Source organism: Bos javanicus, chromosome 16 (genome assembly GCF_032452875.1).
Source record: "Bos javanicus breed banteng chromosome 16, ARS-OSU_banteng_1.0, whole genome shotgun sequence".
Taxonomy (NCBI): Eukaryota; Metazoa; Chordata; class Mammalia; order Artiodactyla; family Bovidae; genus Bos; species Bos javanicus.
This window is the reverse complement of record NC_083883.1, coordinates 50560681-50578346: the sequence shown is the minus strand read 5'-3', so window position 1 is coordinate 50578346 and position 17666 is coordinate 50560681. Positions and strand designations below refer to the sequence as shown.

Genomic DNA, 17666 nt, shown 5'->3' with positions numbered 1-17666 from the left:
CAGCTCAGCAGTGCTGAGTAGGGGGGGCGGCCAGGAGCCAAAGTGTCCACAGCAGCCACGATCCTGGGCAGCTCGGGCAGCCAGTGGGACCCTGGATAGCCGTGGCACCGGGCAGGGGCATTCCTGGAGTCAGGACTTCTAGTTCTCATCTCAAAGCCAAGGTCCAGGGCTGGGGGAGGGGTTTCCGTGGTGGCTGCGGTTGATTAAAAGATCAAGAACAATAGCAAGACCGACCCTGTCAACTGCCAGCTTTCTCTTTCCAGCAAACCTTTTCTGGAAGTGGGTCTGCAGCCGAGGACCCTCCCACCACGGAGGGGCTTCCCCTCGCCTGCTGTGCTAGACGGAGAGGTGGCTGCACGGATTCCTCCCTAGGAATCAAGGCATCTTATTTCATCCCTTTACCCAGTGGCTCCCTTAGGCCCAGCTCATCTGAGTGTGCATGTCCCTCTGTCCTTCCCTTCCACCCCAGCAGTGGCTAAGATGGCCATCATGAGAGTCACAGATCACAGGGACTTCCAGGCTCTGGGGCAGTGGGAGGTTTGGGAGTCTCTGAGGGGCACAGCATGCATTCGTTCATCCATCCATTCTCTGCTTGGCTCAAGAAGTCAAAAAAGTCAGAAGATGGGAACCAAAGTCCTACCTTGTTTTTCCAAGAAGACTCATGCGGGAGGTGAGAAGGCTGGGGGGCGGCGGGCTATGGCTGAACCCAGCATCACAGATGTGCCCCCAACCTGTGGAATGCTGGACCAGGTAGGCTACCCCACATGGGTGGAGGAAGGAAGCCGTGAAAGAGCAGCAGAGATACCCGGCTCTCTTCCCAGAGTTGGGGCCAAGCCGGTCCAGGTATCATCTCAGATTAACCAGATTCAAGCTCCTGTTACTGGGGCTTCATCTCAGGGAAGAAGAGTCAAGAGTGAGATGTGAGGGTTCCTGCCTTCCAGCCTTCCACCTATCTCATTTAAAATTATCTTCAATATTCTCCTTGCCCCCATCCATTTAGGCATCCATTCATCCACCATCCATCCATCCACCCATCCATCCACTGTCTATCATCCATCCGTCCATTCATCCATTTATCCATCCATCCACCATCCACCCATCCATCCACTATCTATTAATGCATCCACCAGCCACCTTTCCATTGATCCACCATTCATCCAAACATTGTCCATCACCCACTGACTGCTATTCTACCATCCACAATCCAACCACCATCATACATCATCCACCATCCATCTATCCATTTATCCATCTTCTTACTCATCTTTCCATCCACTCTCCCCTGCATTCATCCATGTATCTATTCCTCTATTTATCCATCTATCCATCTGCTTATCTACTCATCTACCCATCCACTAACCCAACCATCCACTCATAAATTTACCTGTTCATTTTATGGACACAAGGGAGGCCATCAGTAAAGGCTGGACACTTTTTAAGGTATTTTCTCATTGCAGTGGGGACACTAGAGTTGTGTGATGTGCTCTAATCAGCTCCCAGCTCTGCCCTGATTCGCCATGTGGCCTTGAGCAATTCATTGCTTCCTGAGCTTCCCTTCCATGATGTGAGGATGAGTGTCACAGGAATTAGAGCAATCATATTGCTGGTGTGTCTGCCCTGGGGCCCGTCAGCACCCAGCATACACAGGCCGGCAGAACCAAGGAGCAGATAGCATTTGGACCAAGCCCACCTGAGGTTCCCCCATTGCTTTCCCAGCCTCCCAAGACAGTCCTCAAATTGGACAGCTGACCAGGGATGTGCTTCCCGAAGTCTCAGATCTGTTCTCTGTTCGACTTCACCTCGACCACCACGTTCCTTTTATAAATTGAACTGAATAGTAACTTTAGTTAAAAAAAAATTTTTTTTGAACAGAACTTTTGAATACTGCTTTTGATAGGCCTGGTGAAACTGATTGCTACTTGGACATTCAGACCTCAAGCTGGCCTAGGAGGGGGTGGGGTATGACTGTGCTCCAGCCCGCCTGTACCTGGGAGTGGCTGTGATCTGGGGTCCTTGTTGTTGGTTGATGTGACGGGAACTTCAGACCCGAGCCCACCCAGATCCTGGAAAGGGCACTTCTTGTGGATCTGCGGCCCCATGTCTGCCGGCCTCTGTGTAGGAGGCTGCTGTTGAGAAGACCTGAGAGGCCTGGCCAGGTCTCATTGAAATATGTCAGAGTGTTTCCTGGACAGTGCATGGGTCCTCTCTCTGCCGGCAACACCAGGAAAAGGGGGGAGGCTCATGTTCTCTTTTATCCAAAAAACTCGTTAATAAAAGCAAGCGGCCAGGTCTAGGGTTGACCCTCTGGAGCCCACTCTGCAGGCCGGGCAAGGGGAGGCTTTCGCTCTGTCCTTGGGAAGCCCTTGGCAAACCCCCACCTTCCTGCCCTGCCTGGCGGAGAGCACGGGGGTGGAACGGACCAGACATGGAATGAGCTCTGCCGGGATGGGCCGCTTTAACAGAGTTCTCCTCCTTCAAGTGCTTCTGATGGAAACAGTCAGGTGTAGTCTGGACGGGATCACAGAGATGTGGGGATGATCGTGCTTCTCCTGCTGAGGGGCACAGTTTTGGTTGTTTGCAATGGGAAGCTCCAATACTTTGGCCATCTGTTGCAAAGAGCCAACTCATTGGAAAAGACCCTGATGCTGGGAAAGATTGAAGGCAGGAGAAGGGGAACAGCAGAGGATGAGATAGTTGGGTGGCATAATTGACTCAATGGACATGAGTTCGAGCAAACTCACCCAGGAGATGGTGTAGGACAGAGGAACCTGGAGCACTGCAGTCCATGGGGTTGCAAAGAGTCAGACACGACTTCACGACTGAACAACAAAATGGGTCAGGGATGAATGAGATGGGGCTGTGTGGTTATGCGCTGGTCTAGATCTCCAGGGTGAGCTCCTGGAGTGTTTAAGGAGACTGGTCCCCTGGGGCTGAGTCCTGTGTCCCCAGATGCCCTCTAGTTATTCGGGCACTTCAGACACGCTGCCTCCACAGTGGCTCCTGCACTCAGCTGGTCCAGTCCCCCCACACCCAGGTGCAGATTGAGCAGGTCTCTGGGGGGCCCAGGAATTGCAGCTGAAGTGCCTGGGGTGGGATGCCAGTGCCACTGGTCTGGGGACCCTGCTTTGAGACCCCTGAGCTAGAAGGGCGGAAAGCCCCCCAAATCCAGGCTGTGTCCACCTTTTCCTCACCCTCCCCCCAGCCCAGCCCACTCAGCTGGCTCCTGTCAGGAACCTGCAGGTTTGCACCGTGGGTGCCCTGCTCTGTACCCCGGTGTCAACCGGGGTAGATGCTCAGAGGGCATGTCCCCTGCTGCCAGTGACTTGCCTTTCAGACAGACTTGTCCTTTCTGGCAGTGCTCTGGGGGCCATCCCAGCCGGTCTGTGTCCCTTGGGCAGCTCTGGGTGCAGAGCTCCCTGGAACCCTTGTCCTGAACTCTCGCTGGTCACCATGGCATATGGTCCTATCTCCAGTGACATTTGGGGTCTGTCACTGTCTCCTAAATGTAGCTGGGCTCCTTCACACAAGGGCTACACCTGAGGTTAATTTCTAGCTCAGTTCAATTTACCTTCAACCTCACTCTGTGTGACGCAGGAAGTGCCCCTCAGCAGCCAGTCCCCGAGTGGCTCAGACCCTGAGTAAAGAATTTGCCCACAATGCGAGAGAGGGTTCAGTCCTGTGGAGATGGGAATGGCAACCCACTCCAGTATTCTTATCTGAGAAATCCTGTAAACTGAGAAGCCTGGTGAGTTACAGTCAGTCCATCAGGTCACAAAGAGTCGGACACAACTGAGCAGCTAACACTTTCAGCAGCCAGTCCCCACATGTCCTTGTGTCCAGTGCCACAGGACCCAGGTTAGATCTTTGCCGGTGGGCAGGCTGGTGGGGAGAACTCCCGAACTTCCAAGAGGTGCTCTGTGGATTTGTCTGGTTCAGCGGTCACGGGGTGCAGCACTACTGGGAACTGCCGGCCCAGGGTCTGTGCTATGCCTGGTGGGGCTCCAGGAATGGGGCACCTTGCAAAGTGTATGAGTGGGCCTGACCTGACCTGGGCGTGTCCCTGGCTGAGGAAGAAGTTGCTAACAAACTTCAGCCCCAGATGTGTTCTTGGAGAGAGTAGTGGAGTGCCAGGAGCTTTGGGGGAGCCACCAGAGCCTGGGCCTGGCCATCACACCACACCCCAGCATGTGTCACCTTGCTGCCCAGGGACAGTGTGGTTATTCTAATATACATGCAGAAGGGGTCAGCTCCATGGACCTGGCCACTTTCAAGGTGGCTGGCTGATGGCAGAGGAGCCAACCCAGGCCAGGCTACAGGGTCCTCCTCTGAGGATGAACCCAGGAGGCAGCCCTGTTGACTCTGAGGCCTGAGAAGGAGTGGGGCCTCCGGGGCTGGGGTTTTTGGGGTCATCAAGGGGTCTGTGGAATGACAGAGGGCCTCCTGGGCTGGGGTCTGTGGGGTGACGGGGACCTCTGGGGCTAGGGTCTGTGGGGTGACCGGCTGGTGGCACAGGGCAGGGAGGACCTCAGGCTGCAACCAGGAGGCAGGTGGCTGCCTGGCCTGCGTTGTCCCACTGGGCAGGGCCGAGCAGCCCAGGTCCACAGGGAGCAGTGAAGGCTGAGGACTGACAGTGCAGTGACCGTGTGGGGCCTGGGTGGAGTCTGCCTGCTGCGGACTGTCCTCCCCGTCAGGGCTCCGTGAGCTGACCGAGTTCCGGGTCCAGCTTGGCCACAAGCAGGGCACAACAGCGGTGTCCTGAGTCCCCTTTCTAGGTGGCTTGGCTCACAGGGGTCTCAGGGTCTCCTTTCCCCCCTTGTGTAAGGATCTCTCCTGTCCTGTGTCAGGGCAGTGGCACCTCTCGATCCCGGTCAGGATCAAGTTGGCTGAAGACAATTTGCTTTTTACCCACCGACCCCAAGATCAATGCTGGACAGGCCAGCTCTGTGGGGAGTGGTGCTCAGGCCCACCAGCCACGCTGCCTCATCCTGCAAGCCGGGCCCTCAGGGCACCCCGCTGGAGCCTCTGCAGCCAGTCTGCACTCCTGTGATGTTCACACACCCACTTCTAAGAGATGAGGGTGAGACACAATTGAACCAGAAAGGAAACCCAGACCTGGATGCATTTTCAGTTTTTCCCCAAAGTGTTGCCTGTGCTAACTGTTTGCGTGGAGGGTGTTTCTCTTTTGGGTGAGGAAAGGAGGGTCTCACAGCATGTGCTGGAAGGGACAAAGCTCTGCGGCGTTTGTGGGGTGAGGCCTGGCCAGCGTGGGCAGAGCACATGGCCAGGCCTGGATGGCTTCCTCTGAGCACAACGTCCCTTGTTCCTGGCACCTCTGTTCTGGTGGCTGTGGGGTGGTGTGAGCATCCCCTAAATGAGAAGGTCCTCCTGGACCAGGGCAGTGTTGGGGAGCAGCCTGCCAGGCTGGGAGCTGGGATCCGGGCCCTGGTGCCCCAGGACAGGCCTGGCCTAGGTGCCTGGGTGCAGGGGGCATGTTGTTGGGGTGTGGGTCCTTCTGCTCTGTGCTCCCTGGCTCTGGAGGAGAGCGATGTGACCCCATATGTTGGGGGTCAGGAGGATAGGCTAGGCTAGTTTCAGGGCCCTGATCTGTACTTGCTGTTCAGGACTGGCCTCCCTGCTCCCCCACACCTCCTGAGATACCATGTGGACACCTCTGTCAGATTTCAGGGTCCAGGGTGACCCAAAGAGCCTCCAGGAAACTCCAGATTGGGGTAGATCGATTGATTGCCTTTAGTCCCCACTCACCTCCAAGAGTCTGCACCCCTCAGTGAACCACTTAAAGGTGGGATCTTAGCTCACTTCTGCACTGGAGGGAGCCCCCGGGTTTTCAAGAAGCATCTTCTACTAACGGCTACTCTCCTGAGAAACACGTGACACCTGGCCTCTCAGCAGGCTGCAGCAGGGTGACCCCGGGAACCTCCCAGCCCATGGTGGGACTGCCTCGTGCTGGAGGGATACGGGACCCCCACAGAGGGGCTTTCTCCTCCCTTCTTCTTGGGGTCTCTGGGGGGAGGCAGCCATGACCTTCCCACCCACAGGACCATGAAAAGGCAGGGTGCTGGCTGAGGTGGCCTCAGGCCTGCTGCTCAGGATTCATTGCCTCCTTTTACATGCTCAACACACACACCTGCTGTCGTCACACATATGCACACTCACATGTGCTCACATGTATGCACTCACATGTATGCACTCATACACACACTCTGTCACTCCCGGCTCCAGGGGGTAGCCCACAGCCTCCCAGAGCCCTGTGTGGTTTCATGGCTTCTCCTCCAAACCCTGCCATTCAGTGAAGGAGGAACCAGAACAAAACACCCCCTCATATCGACTCAGAGAAGCCCCCCTCATGCTCCCCCTGGCGCAAGTCAAGGCTTAAATCTGCTGATTCCCGGGTTATGAGCAGCCAGGAGCTACAGAATCAGGGAAGGGCGGGGGGGTCTTTTCACCCTAATCACCCCCGACTTGGGATGCTGCTTGTTTGGCCAGGACAGGGTCATCAGCCCTGTGGGGATGATACAGGAAGGACCCTCTGCCCTGGCCAGTCGGGCACGATCTTGTTCACTGGGGCCTCCTCTCTCTCCAGACCCTGAAATCCTGGGCTTGGCTTGGTATTTGGATGGGGCTTCTGGGTGGGGAGGAGTGTGCTCAGGGATCTGGGTTAGAGGGGCAGACAAGCTCCAAACTGGGTTTCAGCGTGAAGTCTGCCCCCAGCCCGGCTCCCTGGCTGGGACCCAGCCCCAAGGCAGGTGCTTTGTGGCTTCACCGCTGTGGCCGTGGGTCCTCTGTGGCTCTCCTCTTCTTCCTGTCCCTGCCTACACCGTCTGCTCTCCTCTCCTCTCTGCTTTTATTATTGGGTTGATCTCCTGGAAGAAATGTTGGGAGTGACAGACTCAGTCATGAACCCTGAGCCTAAAACAACCGCAAAACCCCAGTGAAGGACCTCGGTCCCCTGACGAGTGAATAACGCTGCGGCCAGCCTAGATGCCAAGGTCGTAAAAACCTCCTGCTCTTGGCACTGCCTCCGGCCCTTCCAGGGAGCGTGGGCTGGGAATGTGCCGGGGGTCAGAGGCCTGGGTAGCAGGGGGCAGGGGCCAGGGGCAATGACACCCCCTCCCTGGAAATACCTGCCAGCCCTGGGCTGAGGGGCTCCTCAGGACCACCAGGGGCTGGTGGTCCCAAGGGCAGCCTGGCTGGGGCTCTGGGCCTTTCCATCCAGCCTCCCTGCTGCTCAGGGACCTCAGGAGAGGACAGTCTGTGCTCATCCTACACAGGCTTCAGCAGCGTCCGGACAGCCTTCTGCTTCCTGAGGGGCCTCGGGGGCTGTTCAGTTCATCTCCTATTTTCCAGGTGTTTTCTCTGCACCCTTAGGCCTCCTCTCAGCCATGTCCAAAAAAGAGCCTCCCCACGATCTCCGCTGGCCATGGGGCAGCCAAACGAGACCTGGGCTTTCCTGGTGGCTCCAGGCAATCACTTAACCCCAGTGACCGCAGAGGGTGGGAGGCGGGCAATGCACAGCTTTCCTTTAATCAGCAGGAAACACCGCCTTCTCTCCTAAGCTGTTTGCTCGGCCAGTAAATTAAACATGCCCTTCAAGCGTTGATTTTCCTCCAGTAGGTGAGGAGTTTGGGGAAGTAGAATTCAAACAGAAAAAAAGAAAAACCACCCAGAAAAACAAAAAAGAGCCCTGAGATGGGCATGCATGGATAGGAACAGGTCCTTCTTTCTGCCCAGTGCCTTCACACGAGGGGCTGGGCTCCTCACCAGCCGGACGCAAAGGTATCAGACCCTGGGTGGAGGGGGTGTCCCACCCAAGTCTGCTGGAGCTCCGTGCAGTCACCGGGTCACATAATAAGGTGGCATGTTAATTACTCCTCCCAATTCACCTTGGTGTACGCGCCCCAGGAAGGGCTGGGGGTGGTCTTTCAATCCTCAGCAGTCTTGGGTCCTTGGGATGGGTGCACACCAGCTGCCGTTCTGTTGTTGCATTTTTGAAAGGGTCCTATGAGTCAGTTAAAAAGGAACTGTTGGCCACTTAAAAGATAATAATTACTTCTGTGAACACTGCTAAATTAAATAAATGTTATCCCCATCATTTTTTAAGACTTCGGTTTCTTTTGAAAGAAAACATTTTGTTATTTCTCCCGCGCATCAGTTTGAGTCAGTGTGAGGACCCTGAAGTTCCCCTCTGCCTGGAGACGTCTCTCTTACCCTCCCATGTCAGGGAATGGGGAGGGGGCCACGAGATGAGAGCCAGGGTGACCACAGTGTTTGGGTCCCTTTCTGAGGTTTTCAAGTCCGAGAAGGAGGGCGGAAGCATCTGGATCAGAGGTCATCAGGCTCCGAGCGGGGAGCAGCTCACCTGCCACGCCTCCCACCCCCAGCCCCCTCCTCCTGTCTCTCTTCTCTGAGTTTTTTAATCTTACGAATGAGAGCCACCTCACGTGAAAACGGACCATTTTAAAGTGTACAATTCAGGGGCACGCTTGCCACCTTTGTCTGGTTCCAAAACATTTTCATCTCCCAAAGGAGACCCCAGGCCCACCAACCAGTCACCCCTACCCCACCATCACGGGTCCTGTCTCTGTGGGTTTGCCTCTTGTCCATCCATTTGGCATGAATGGAATCTTAGGACTCGTGGCCCTTTGCGTCCAGCCTCCTTCACTCGGTGTGACACTCACGAGGCTCGCCCGCGCTGCCCCTGTGAGGTCGATCTTCTTCATCTATATTGATGTGAACAGCCTGTTGTGCGTCTGGACCACGTTTGTTGATCCTCTCATGTGTTGCTGCCCTTGGGGGGCCTGGGGGTGAACATTGGTGGGATCCTCACCCCTGGCCTCCCCGTTTGGCTCTGTAAGGCTGATGCCGGAGTGAAGCTGGTTTTCTGGCTGTTTGACCAGCTCGCTCGCCCTGTCCCCTCGCCCCTCCCACTCTTCATTACCTCTTCTGTGCTCAGGGCCACCCTCAGGTGGACTTCCAGGCGGCACTCTTCTGGGGACAGCTGCCTCTTAGGTTGGACCCCAAAGAAAGGGCCACACCGGACAGACAAGCTGGAGACCCTTTTGCTTAGTCCCGTGATCTGGGAGCCCCCAGGGCTCCCGAGTTCATGACTCAGCAGGCCTCTGTCCTAATCTGCCATTAAGTAGTCAGGGGACTTCTAGGAACCCTCCCCAGCCCCAGTACACTCCCACACCACCTCCGTCCCAGAGCATCCCAAATTTCACATAGCTCAAATTCTGAGTCCCCCCCGAGATCTTGGGACTTGCCCCATTCCCCAATTCCAAGGCTGCAGACACAAACTGGTTCCAGAATGAATGCCTCATCACCAGCCCCCCAGAGTGGAGCCCCCAAGAGTGTTTGCATTCTGGCTGTGCCCATCCCATAGAGCGTGGGCGTCCCTCCTGCCCTAATGCAGAATAGGCCAGTGTGTCCTCAGCCATTGCCAGGGGCTTTGGGAGCCTGGGGAGAACTCTGCTGACCTAGGGGGTCCGCATTGTTCCCCAAGTGTTGCTGGAACCTCCCCCTGGGAGCCCCTAGCAGAGGTGGGTGGGGGGCCCCTAGCAGAGTGGGGGGTGGCCAGCCCGTTTCTCTTCTGTCCCCTGTCCCGGGCGGCCCCTAAACTCGGGGCCCGGAAGCGGAGCTGCACAGGCTGACTCTGTGTTGTCTCCTCCAGGTGACGGCGACATTGTAAATAACATGTACGGGCCGGACCCCGACCTGCTGGCGGGCGAGAGCGCGGAGGACGAGACTGAGGACAGCATCATGTCCCCCATCCCCATGGGGCCGCCGTCCCCCTTCCCCACACCCAAGGAAGGCTCGCCATATGAGGCCCCGGTCTACATCCCTGAGGACATCCGCATCCCCCCGGGGTTCGAGCTCCGGGAATCCTCCATCCCCGGCGCCGGCCTGGGCATCTGGGCCAAGAAGAAGATGGAGGTGGGGGAGCGGTTCGGCCCGTACATGGTGGCGCCCCGGGCCACGCTGAACGAGGCGGACTTCGGATGGGAGGTGAGCCCTGCCGCGCGCGCGCGTGATTGATGGCGGCCGTTTGTCTCGTGGTTCATCTATTTATAAAACCGGGTTGACGGTGCTGCCTGAGGCGGGAGGCTGGGTCGCAGAGAGTGCTGAATTTCCCAGGCTTATTTTATCCCGCGGCTTGCATGACGCGACTCCAAAAACACCAGAGGCCTAGTGGACGCCGGGAGGCCCCCGTCCGCCGCACCCGCTCTCTTCCCGGAAATGTGTCTTTAATGAGCTCATGTCTTAAACCCCTCGAGCTTCCCGTCTGGATCTTAGGTGCTAAGGCTGCCATCTCGGCAGGACTTTGGGGATCGATGGGAGTCTCCCAGAACAAGGTCTCTGCTCCCGGGAAAGTCCTCAGATGGGGGCCCAACTCCAGGCAGAGCAGCACGTGTCTGGTGGCCACACTGCCCTAGATGCCCCAGGTGCATCCATGCCCTGGGCCTCCTGCTGATCTGCTCGGGTCAGCTGGCTCCCTAAGAGGAGCTCCCGCTTCTCAGATTAGCGGGGGCAGAGAGGAGAGTCTTGTGGTTTTGATTTCCCTGATGATCCAGGCCTGGCTCGGCAGTCCTGGAGGCTGCGTGTGACCTGGAGAGGGAGGCTGATTAGGTGGGGGGTGGGGGTTGACAGCCATGAAAGGGCCCTTCCTCTGGAAGCATCCTGCTCTGACCACGAGGGACACTGGGCCCCAGTTCAGGGGGCTTTCAAGGTGGTCTCCTAAGGACCAGGGCCCCAGGAAAGCACACTCCCCTCTAGTCCTGGCCTCTCTTCAGGCCCCACAGAGCCAGCGTGCAGTGATATTTTGGGCAGGGACCCTGCCTGGACGGAAAATGCAAGTGCCAACCCAGATTCCTCCTGGGTGTTTCACCACTTCCAAAAGTGCTTGGATGGTGGTCAGAGCTAGGAAGGGGAGAGCCATCCAAGGAGGGAAGAGGGACCTGTGGGGCCGGCAGCTGTATCCCCTGCCAGTGGTTCAAGGTGGTGGGGCTCGGGGAGCTGACTCCCCCAACTGCTCGTTGGCTTTGGAAAAGTTCCCATGCTGTGTGTCTCTCAGGGTCTGTGGTCAGTGAGGGGCCATCTTTGCCCTCTGATGAGTCTTTACCATCTAGAAGGCTTCTCTTGGGGACATCACTGTTCCCTGAAGACTCGGGGTGCACAGTGCATGACCCTTGTGCATCCCTCAGGGGGCCCTCAGCAGCCCTTGAACATCTCCGCCGGTCTGGTCCAAAAGCTTTTGAAACCCTCTGAAAAGGTCTCACAGAGTCTGGCTTAGCCATGTGCTGGTGGTGGTACTGCAGACCTGAGACCCCCATTCCCTTCACAAGGGAGGATATGGGGGCCCCCCAAACGCTGGACACCCTGATTCTCCTGCAAGCGGGTTTGTGGTAGCACATGAGGTATGGACATCAGAGGATGCAGAAGCCCCCTACCAGCTGACAGCCCGAGCTCCGTGGATGGCTTTGAAGGTTTAGAGAGGCAGTGGGTTGACCAGATGGATGAAGGAGCAGGCGTGCCAGGACTCACCATGGCTGAGTGGTGGAGGCCACCGTTGCACTGTGTGAACCGGCCTGTCTGTCCCCTGCTGTTCCCAGGTGGCTGACTCTGTGTGTGTGCCTGTCAAGGTCGGGTCACCTGCAGAACAGGTGGGAGGGAGCAAAGTGAGGAGTTGGGAGGTGAGGCCCTCTTGGGGGCAGCTCATATGCTCTTCAGAGATCCACAGGGTGGCCCTCGCTGGGCCGAGAAGAGTGTGTTCACATGATGTGACCGGTAAGTGGCTTGGGCTGTAGGATGGCCTGTCCTGGACTTCCCACCTGGCTATTTTCAGGAGGAATTTTGGGGTTTGTGTGATGTGCTCAGAAAGGCCCGGACTACTGAATTAGGAGACAGCTTCAGATGTTGGAGGGTAAACGAACCCTTCATGTAGTGTGATAGATGACCTTGAGGTGACCTGATTCTCATTGGTTCAGATGCAGGCCTCTGTTTGCTCTAATTTTAAAGAAACGGCCTGTATCACGGCCACCCCCGGTGCCGGGCCTGGTACAGGCCGTGCTGTTATCTACCCGGCACCTGTTGACTTTGCGATATTATTTGTCCTTGTGTACGTGCGGGATCGCTCCCCTCCGAGGTGCCTCCTGCCCCACCCCAGGCAGCGCCTTGATTCCGGGGCCCAGACCTGACTGCCACCTTTCCTGCCGGCCCTGGCAGATATTTGCTCTGCGTCCACGTCCTCACGTCGTGTTCCAGATGCACTGTGTGACTTGCCTGACCTTGTCTCCTTGGCGAGTTCAGGCCTGACCACCTGTTCTGGGGCCATCTCTGGGCTTCCTGGCCTCCTGTCCTATCCCCTCCAACACAGTCATGAGCAGCTGTTGGCGTCGCCGTGGTCATGGTCAAGCCCCAAGAGCAGAATTGGGCACCCCCAAACCCATGGTGAACCTGCTTTGGCCTGAAATAAATCATGAGGTTGAGGTGGTTTCTTTCTAGCTCCCTGGATCTCTGGGCAGAAGTCAAATAGCCTCACTTATGTCCCCAAACAGGAGACTGCTGTGTCACTTGGTTCCTGTGTCCTCCTCCTGGTGACAGTGTCTGTCAGTGGGCCTCACTGCCCTTGACGGACAGGTATGGTCCTTACCTTCACTCTGCTGCAAACAGGGCCCAGACCAGGAGTGGAGAAGCCAGGCTCCAGAATCTAGACCTTTCCATGGCTCCGGACAGCAGAGGGGCCTCCAGAGGAACCCCAAGTCCCGAGTAAGGCGGCTGATTGTGTCCTTGCACCCTGCAAATGCCCGCTCCAGGCCTGCGGTCTGCTCAGCCCCGTGAAGGGTTGGGAACAAAGACGATCACTAGGACAGCGTCAGTGTCTGAGCATCCCGGCTGGGGACGCCAGACAGACTGAGGCAGGGCCCGGGGACAGCACCCGCAGGCCCACAGTCCAGTCCTGAATGTTGCATGTGTCATTACTCAGTGTCACCACAGTACTTGAGCGTTGTCAGTCAGTGTGATTTGATGTGACTACGGTTTACATGGCATTGAGTCACTGAAGACGAACAGACCATCTTCTAGCAAAGATGGCAAAGCAGCTCCGAGAAGGAGCCAGGATGGTTCTGGATCCTGAGGGGCGGTGGGTGACAGCTGCGCTTGTGTCCTAGCCTGGGTCAGAGCATGGTTGCTCCCACGGGGTCTGGTCTGGAGGTGCAGCAGGGGAGGAAGATCTAGGGAGATCCCCTTGCAGACACAGGACGGGTGTCTCTCGGAGGACTGGCTCAAAATCAAGGTCAAACTGATGATTCTTACCGTCATTTCACTGAAACAATTTTCTTTCTACTGGGAGAACAGAATTCCTGTTCTGGGCCATTTCACTTAACTGAAATCCAAGGGTCCCATGTCATTTTCTTTCTGTGGTGAGGTGTCTGGTGACTCGACCCTTCTGACAAAAGCATTTCTGTCCCTGCTGGGGTGGCGTGGGTGACCTCGCACCTTTCAGGGTCAAGGTAGCAGGAGCATCCTGGTTTGTGCAGGAATTTTACTTGAGCGAAACAGGAAGGCATGGGTTAGCCCCATGGCTGGGTATCCTCCTCCTGTTGTTCACCTGCTTTGTCTTCACATGGGCGTCAGGAAAATTTGATGATTCTAAATATTCCCCCTACCCTGACCCTGAGTGTTCTGAGGGAGGCCGGAAGTGAGTTCCTCATTTTGGGGAAAAAGCACAGCTCTGCTCTCCATGCACCCGGACCTGGCAGCCGTGTCCTTGGACACAGACAGGAGCTTGGGGGTGAGTGGAACACGGCTCCCTGGGCTCCATCTCAAAGGGAGGTGTCTGTCCCCTGCCCAGGACTCCTAGCCCCTCCCCTCCAGACACAGCCTGCCCGCTGACGCAGCCACCACTCACCCTCCCAGAATAAATCACCTCGTGATTGCATTCTATTGCCCCAGGGTCTGAAAAACAATGATTTTGATCATTTGTTGAGTAAATCATGACATTTATCATCGTGCTGTTTATTTTGCTAATTAAGAGATGGCTGCGAGTGGCAGGCCCGAGGGAGCCGGCTGTGGAACCCGCTCCTCGGAGGTGCCACCTGCCCCGAGGCAGGACCCCGCAGCTGTGCTTGGGTTGGGGCGGCCGCACAGGCCCCCAAGGGGAGGCACGGGAGCCATTTGCACACTGAAAGCACCCGGCTCTGCTTGTCTCCCCCAGAAAGGCGGGCTCTCTGGTGCCCAGCGCGCTGCCCAGCCTGTAACCGACACTCAGGCAACGTCTGTCAAAAAAAAAAAAAAAAACACGTCTGCCTCTGTTTAAGGAGCTGGTGGAAAATGTTAACGTGAATTGATGGGGTTTCAATTATCTGAAGAATTTACTCGAGTGGATTACCTCATCCTTTTGGCCGTGGTTCCTGAATATTAATACACATGTTCATTTGCTCAATCAACAAACGTCTATGTCTGGCCCAGGGACTGTGGGAAGCTCCAGGGTCAGCGGGGAAAGGCTGCCCCATCTCTCCAGTGCTACAGTCATGCGGTCCCCAAGCCAGCGCCTCTGGGGTCTCCGCTCTCCCTGGACGGCTCTGGTGAGGGCAGGACCTGACGGCCACCCCTGTGGACCATGGGCTGCCAGAACATCCAGAGATGCCAGGTAGGGATGTTCCAGGCCAGGGCTGGTACCCAGCTCTGCATGCTTAGATTCTGAGACACTGTTGTGAATGTGAGACTGAGTGATGATCCAGAACCCCTGACCCTGAACAAGGGCATGGGGTTGAGGAAGTGAGCTCTGCTTGTGCCCACTGGTCCCCCTACATGTATATATTTTTAGAAGAAATAATGCTTCCTCTTCCAAGCTGGGGCCATGTGTCCTTAAATTAAGGAGGAGCTAAAGGTCTATTTTTGGTCCCAAGTGGCAGGAAGACGAGGAAGCCCAGTGGGGTGTCTGTTCCCTGAGACTCAGGGTGTCAACACAGTGGGAGCTTGGCCTCTAACATCTCAGGGACAGAATATGGTGGGGTTTCCCAAGGCTCGTGACACATGCATAAACATGTGGTATGGAGATCCGAGGACTGAGGATGCTTTTCTAGGTCTAAGGGCTGAGACCACATTCACTGAGACAGATAGAGGGGCAGGTGTTCTTGGGGCTCTGGCCTCTGTGCCCGGCCCCTGACACCTGCCCAAGCCTGGCTGGGGGTCAGGTGGGCACCCCAAGACTGCAACCACATGGCCCCAGCTGAGCCCCTGATCTCCGTGGGAAAAGGCCTCCTCTTCTTTCTTCTGCACTTACACCCTCACACTCTGGCTTCAAGGACCCTGTCCTCTGTCCTGCTGAGCTGGCCACAGATGCCAGCACAGACTCACAAACACCCCAAGGCTCCCTGCCCCTCAGGCCATCAAGTCAATACTCCTGCTATAATGGAGCACCCACCTTCCCCTGGGACAGAGTTCCCAAGGCTCCTGGGAATGGGCTTTAAGCCTCTCTACTTCCTGCTATGTAATGACCTAATAAGAAACCCCGGCCACCTAGAGACAAACGTGTGTGCTTGACTCATCGCCTAGACGAACTGGATGCCTCTGGTGGCCCCAGAAGCATGAGCTTCCCAGCGCCATGCCCCCTGCATTGACCTCCCGGCACTCTGCCCCCTTCTGCCTTCACCTCCTGGTGCTGTGGGCTCCTGTCTGGCCCCCACAGGGACAAGGCCACGAGCACCACCACAGCCAGAACTGCCATTCCCCAGGATTCAGGAAGGAAATGTCCATCCTCCAGGAGAAACACCAGCAGTGACCAGCGGCGAGTCTGGACATGCAGATGTTTCATCACCAGCAGCCTCTGTGGAAGCGGAGCTGCCACTCAGCCAATGGACAACCTCTTCTGCACCCCAGAATCATCAGCAGCCTCAGGATCTGGGCACTTTCAGCCCTGACCAGCCCTGTGGATGGACCCGCAGCCCCAGAGCAGCGGGAGAGGAAAGCTGGGCCCAGCAGCCCCTTCCGGCATTCCAGGTGACTCCAAGAGGAGGTTCACCTAGCCTGGGAGGAGGGGCAAGCCCTGACTGAACAATGGCCGGCTGCCAAGTTTGCAGAGAAAAATGTGACAGCTGGTACTTGAAGGTCAGGACTGTCCTTCAGGTGTTTCCAGGGCATCTGAGACCTGAGAGCAGAGATCTCTGTCAGTGGGTCTCATACCGAAACCCCCGGAGCATCAGAAATACAGGTGCCCAGACCCCACCCCAGAGATGCCAGGCTTTGGCCAAATGGAGGGACCAGCCATGTGTATCTGTCCAGGATGGTCTTGGTTTTTGCACCAGAAGTTCCAACAATCCTCCCTGGGTTTGTGAAAACTCCCAGGAACTTATAATGTGCCGTGTGGGTGAGAGCAGCCAGTCTGGAAAGAGAGAGGGGGGAATCCTTTCAGGCCTGCAGCATCTGTGTTAGGGGCCCTGGCAGGAGGGCACAGCTAGGAGCACTGACGGAGCAGAGGTTTCCGAGAGGACCACCACCCTTCTCCCGCTGTGATCCCTCCACTGGGGGGTCCAGGTGAGGGGGACGATTTGCCATGGGTCGCTGAGGGTAACCTGACACTTCAACAGGCGATGCTCCTGCAAGGACTGGCTCATCCCAGAGGCACCCTGAGGCCAGTGCAGGCGGCCATGCTGTGTGACACACACGTACACTTCCACTTTCTTCCACACGCATTCCCTGCAGGGACCACACTCCAGCATTTTCTGTGCATCCTTCACCCTAAAGCTGTAACAGTGTGTGCTCTTGCTGACACAGTCGGGGGTGGGGGTGCACCTTGCTCCTTTTTATTTCACTCTTAGACTGTCTTATTGTGTTTACTCTTGGAATTCCAGCCGTGCGGGAAAGTACTGTGGCCAGGCTGGCACAGGGGGCCAGGACTGGTTTCAGCTCCAAAGACTGGGCCTCCTGCTGGTCCGACGGCCTCACTCGCAGGGTGTGGTATTCTTGGTCCCTGTCCTTGCCTGTCCTTTCTCTCTGCAGCACCAGAATGCACACTGGGACCTTCCTGGGCGCATCCCACCCCCCAGGGACCGGGAGCCCGGAAGCTGTCTGTACTCTGCCCTCCTCTGCCCGGCCAGCTAATTCACCCCTTACACTGACTCTGCTTCTGCGCTGTCTGGGGTTTATTTTAGGCCTAGAAACGTGGCAGGGCTTTTCTCTTTCCATAGTGATTTTCTGAATGTGTTTAGGAGGCATCACGTATATTGAGAAAGCGTCCAAAGTCGTAAGTCACCGCTCAGTGAACGTTCACACCCGTGGAAACAACACCTGGATGGTTAACAGGTCTGGGGACCTCTTATCTGGGAAATCTGGGAACCCGGATTCGACAAGGGGGCCATCCTGTGGAAACAGGGCCGAGTGGGAGGCGGCCTGGGAGCGCTGGGGCAGAGGGGTGGGGGCCACAGAGGCCCGCGCCATCTCGTTTCCCCAGGAACCGCTCCCAGCGCAGCTCCTCTGCCATCTCTCCCAAGCACCATGACATCAGGTCCAGACGTTTTTAGCCCAAGAATGCCATGAAACCCTGCACTATCTTCGGCCCAGCTCCGAGGCGCGGGTATATAAGGAATTTTCGGAAAAAGGACAGAGAATGACTAAGAATACCTCCCTGGTAGTTCTTCTTTATTTCCTTA

At 56.6% G+C, this 17666-nt stretch overlaps 1 protein-coding gene across 3 annotated transcripts in view; it reads left to right on the top strand.

Annotated features, from left to right (window-relative positions):
- The window catches only part of PRDM16 (PR/SET domain 16), a 340531-nt gene that overhangs the window by 95961 nt on the left and 226904 nt on the right, over nt 1–17666 (top strand). For all 3 annotated transcript variants that reach the window (XM_061382973.1, XM_061382972.1, XM_061382975.1), the window contains exon 2: nt 9689–10023. In XM_061382973.1, coding sequence (XP_061238957.1) covers nt 9689–10023 — 335 coding nt within the window. The remainder of the gene's footprint in view (nt 1–9688; nt 10024–17666) is intronic.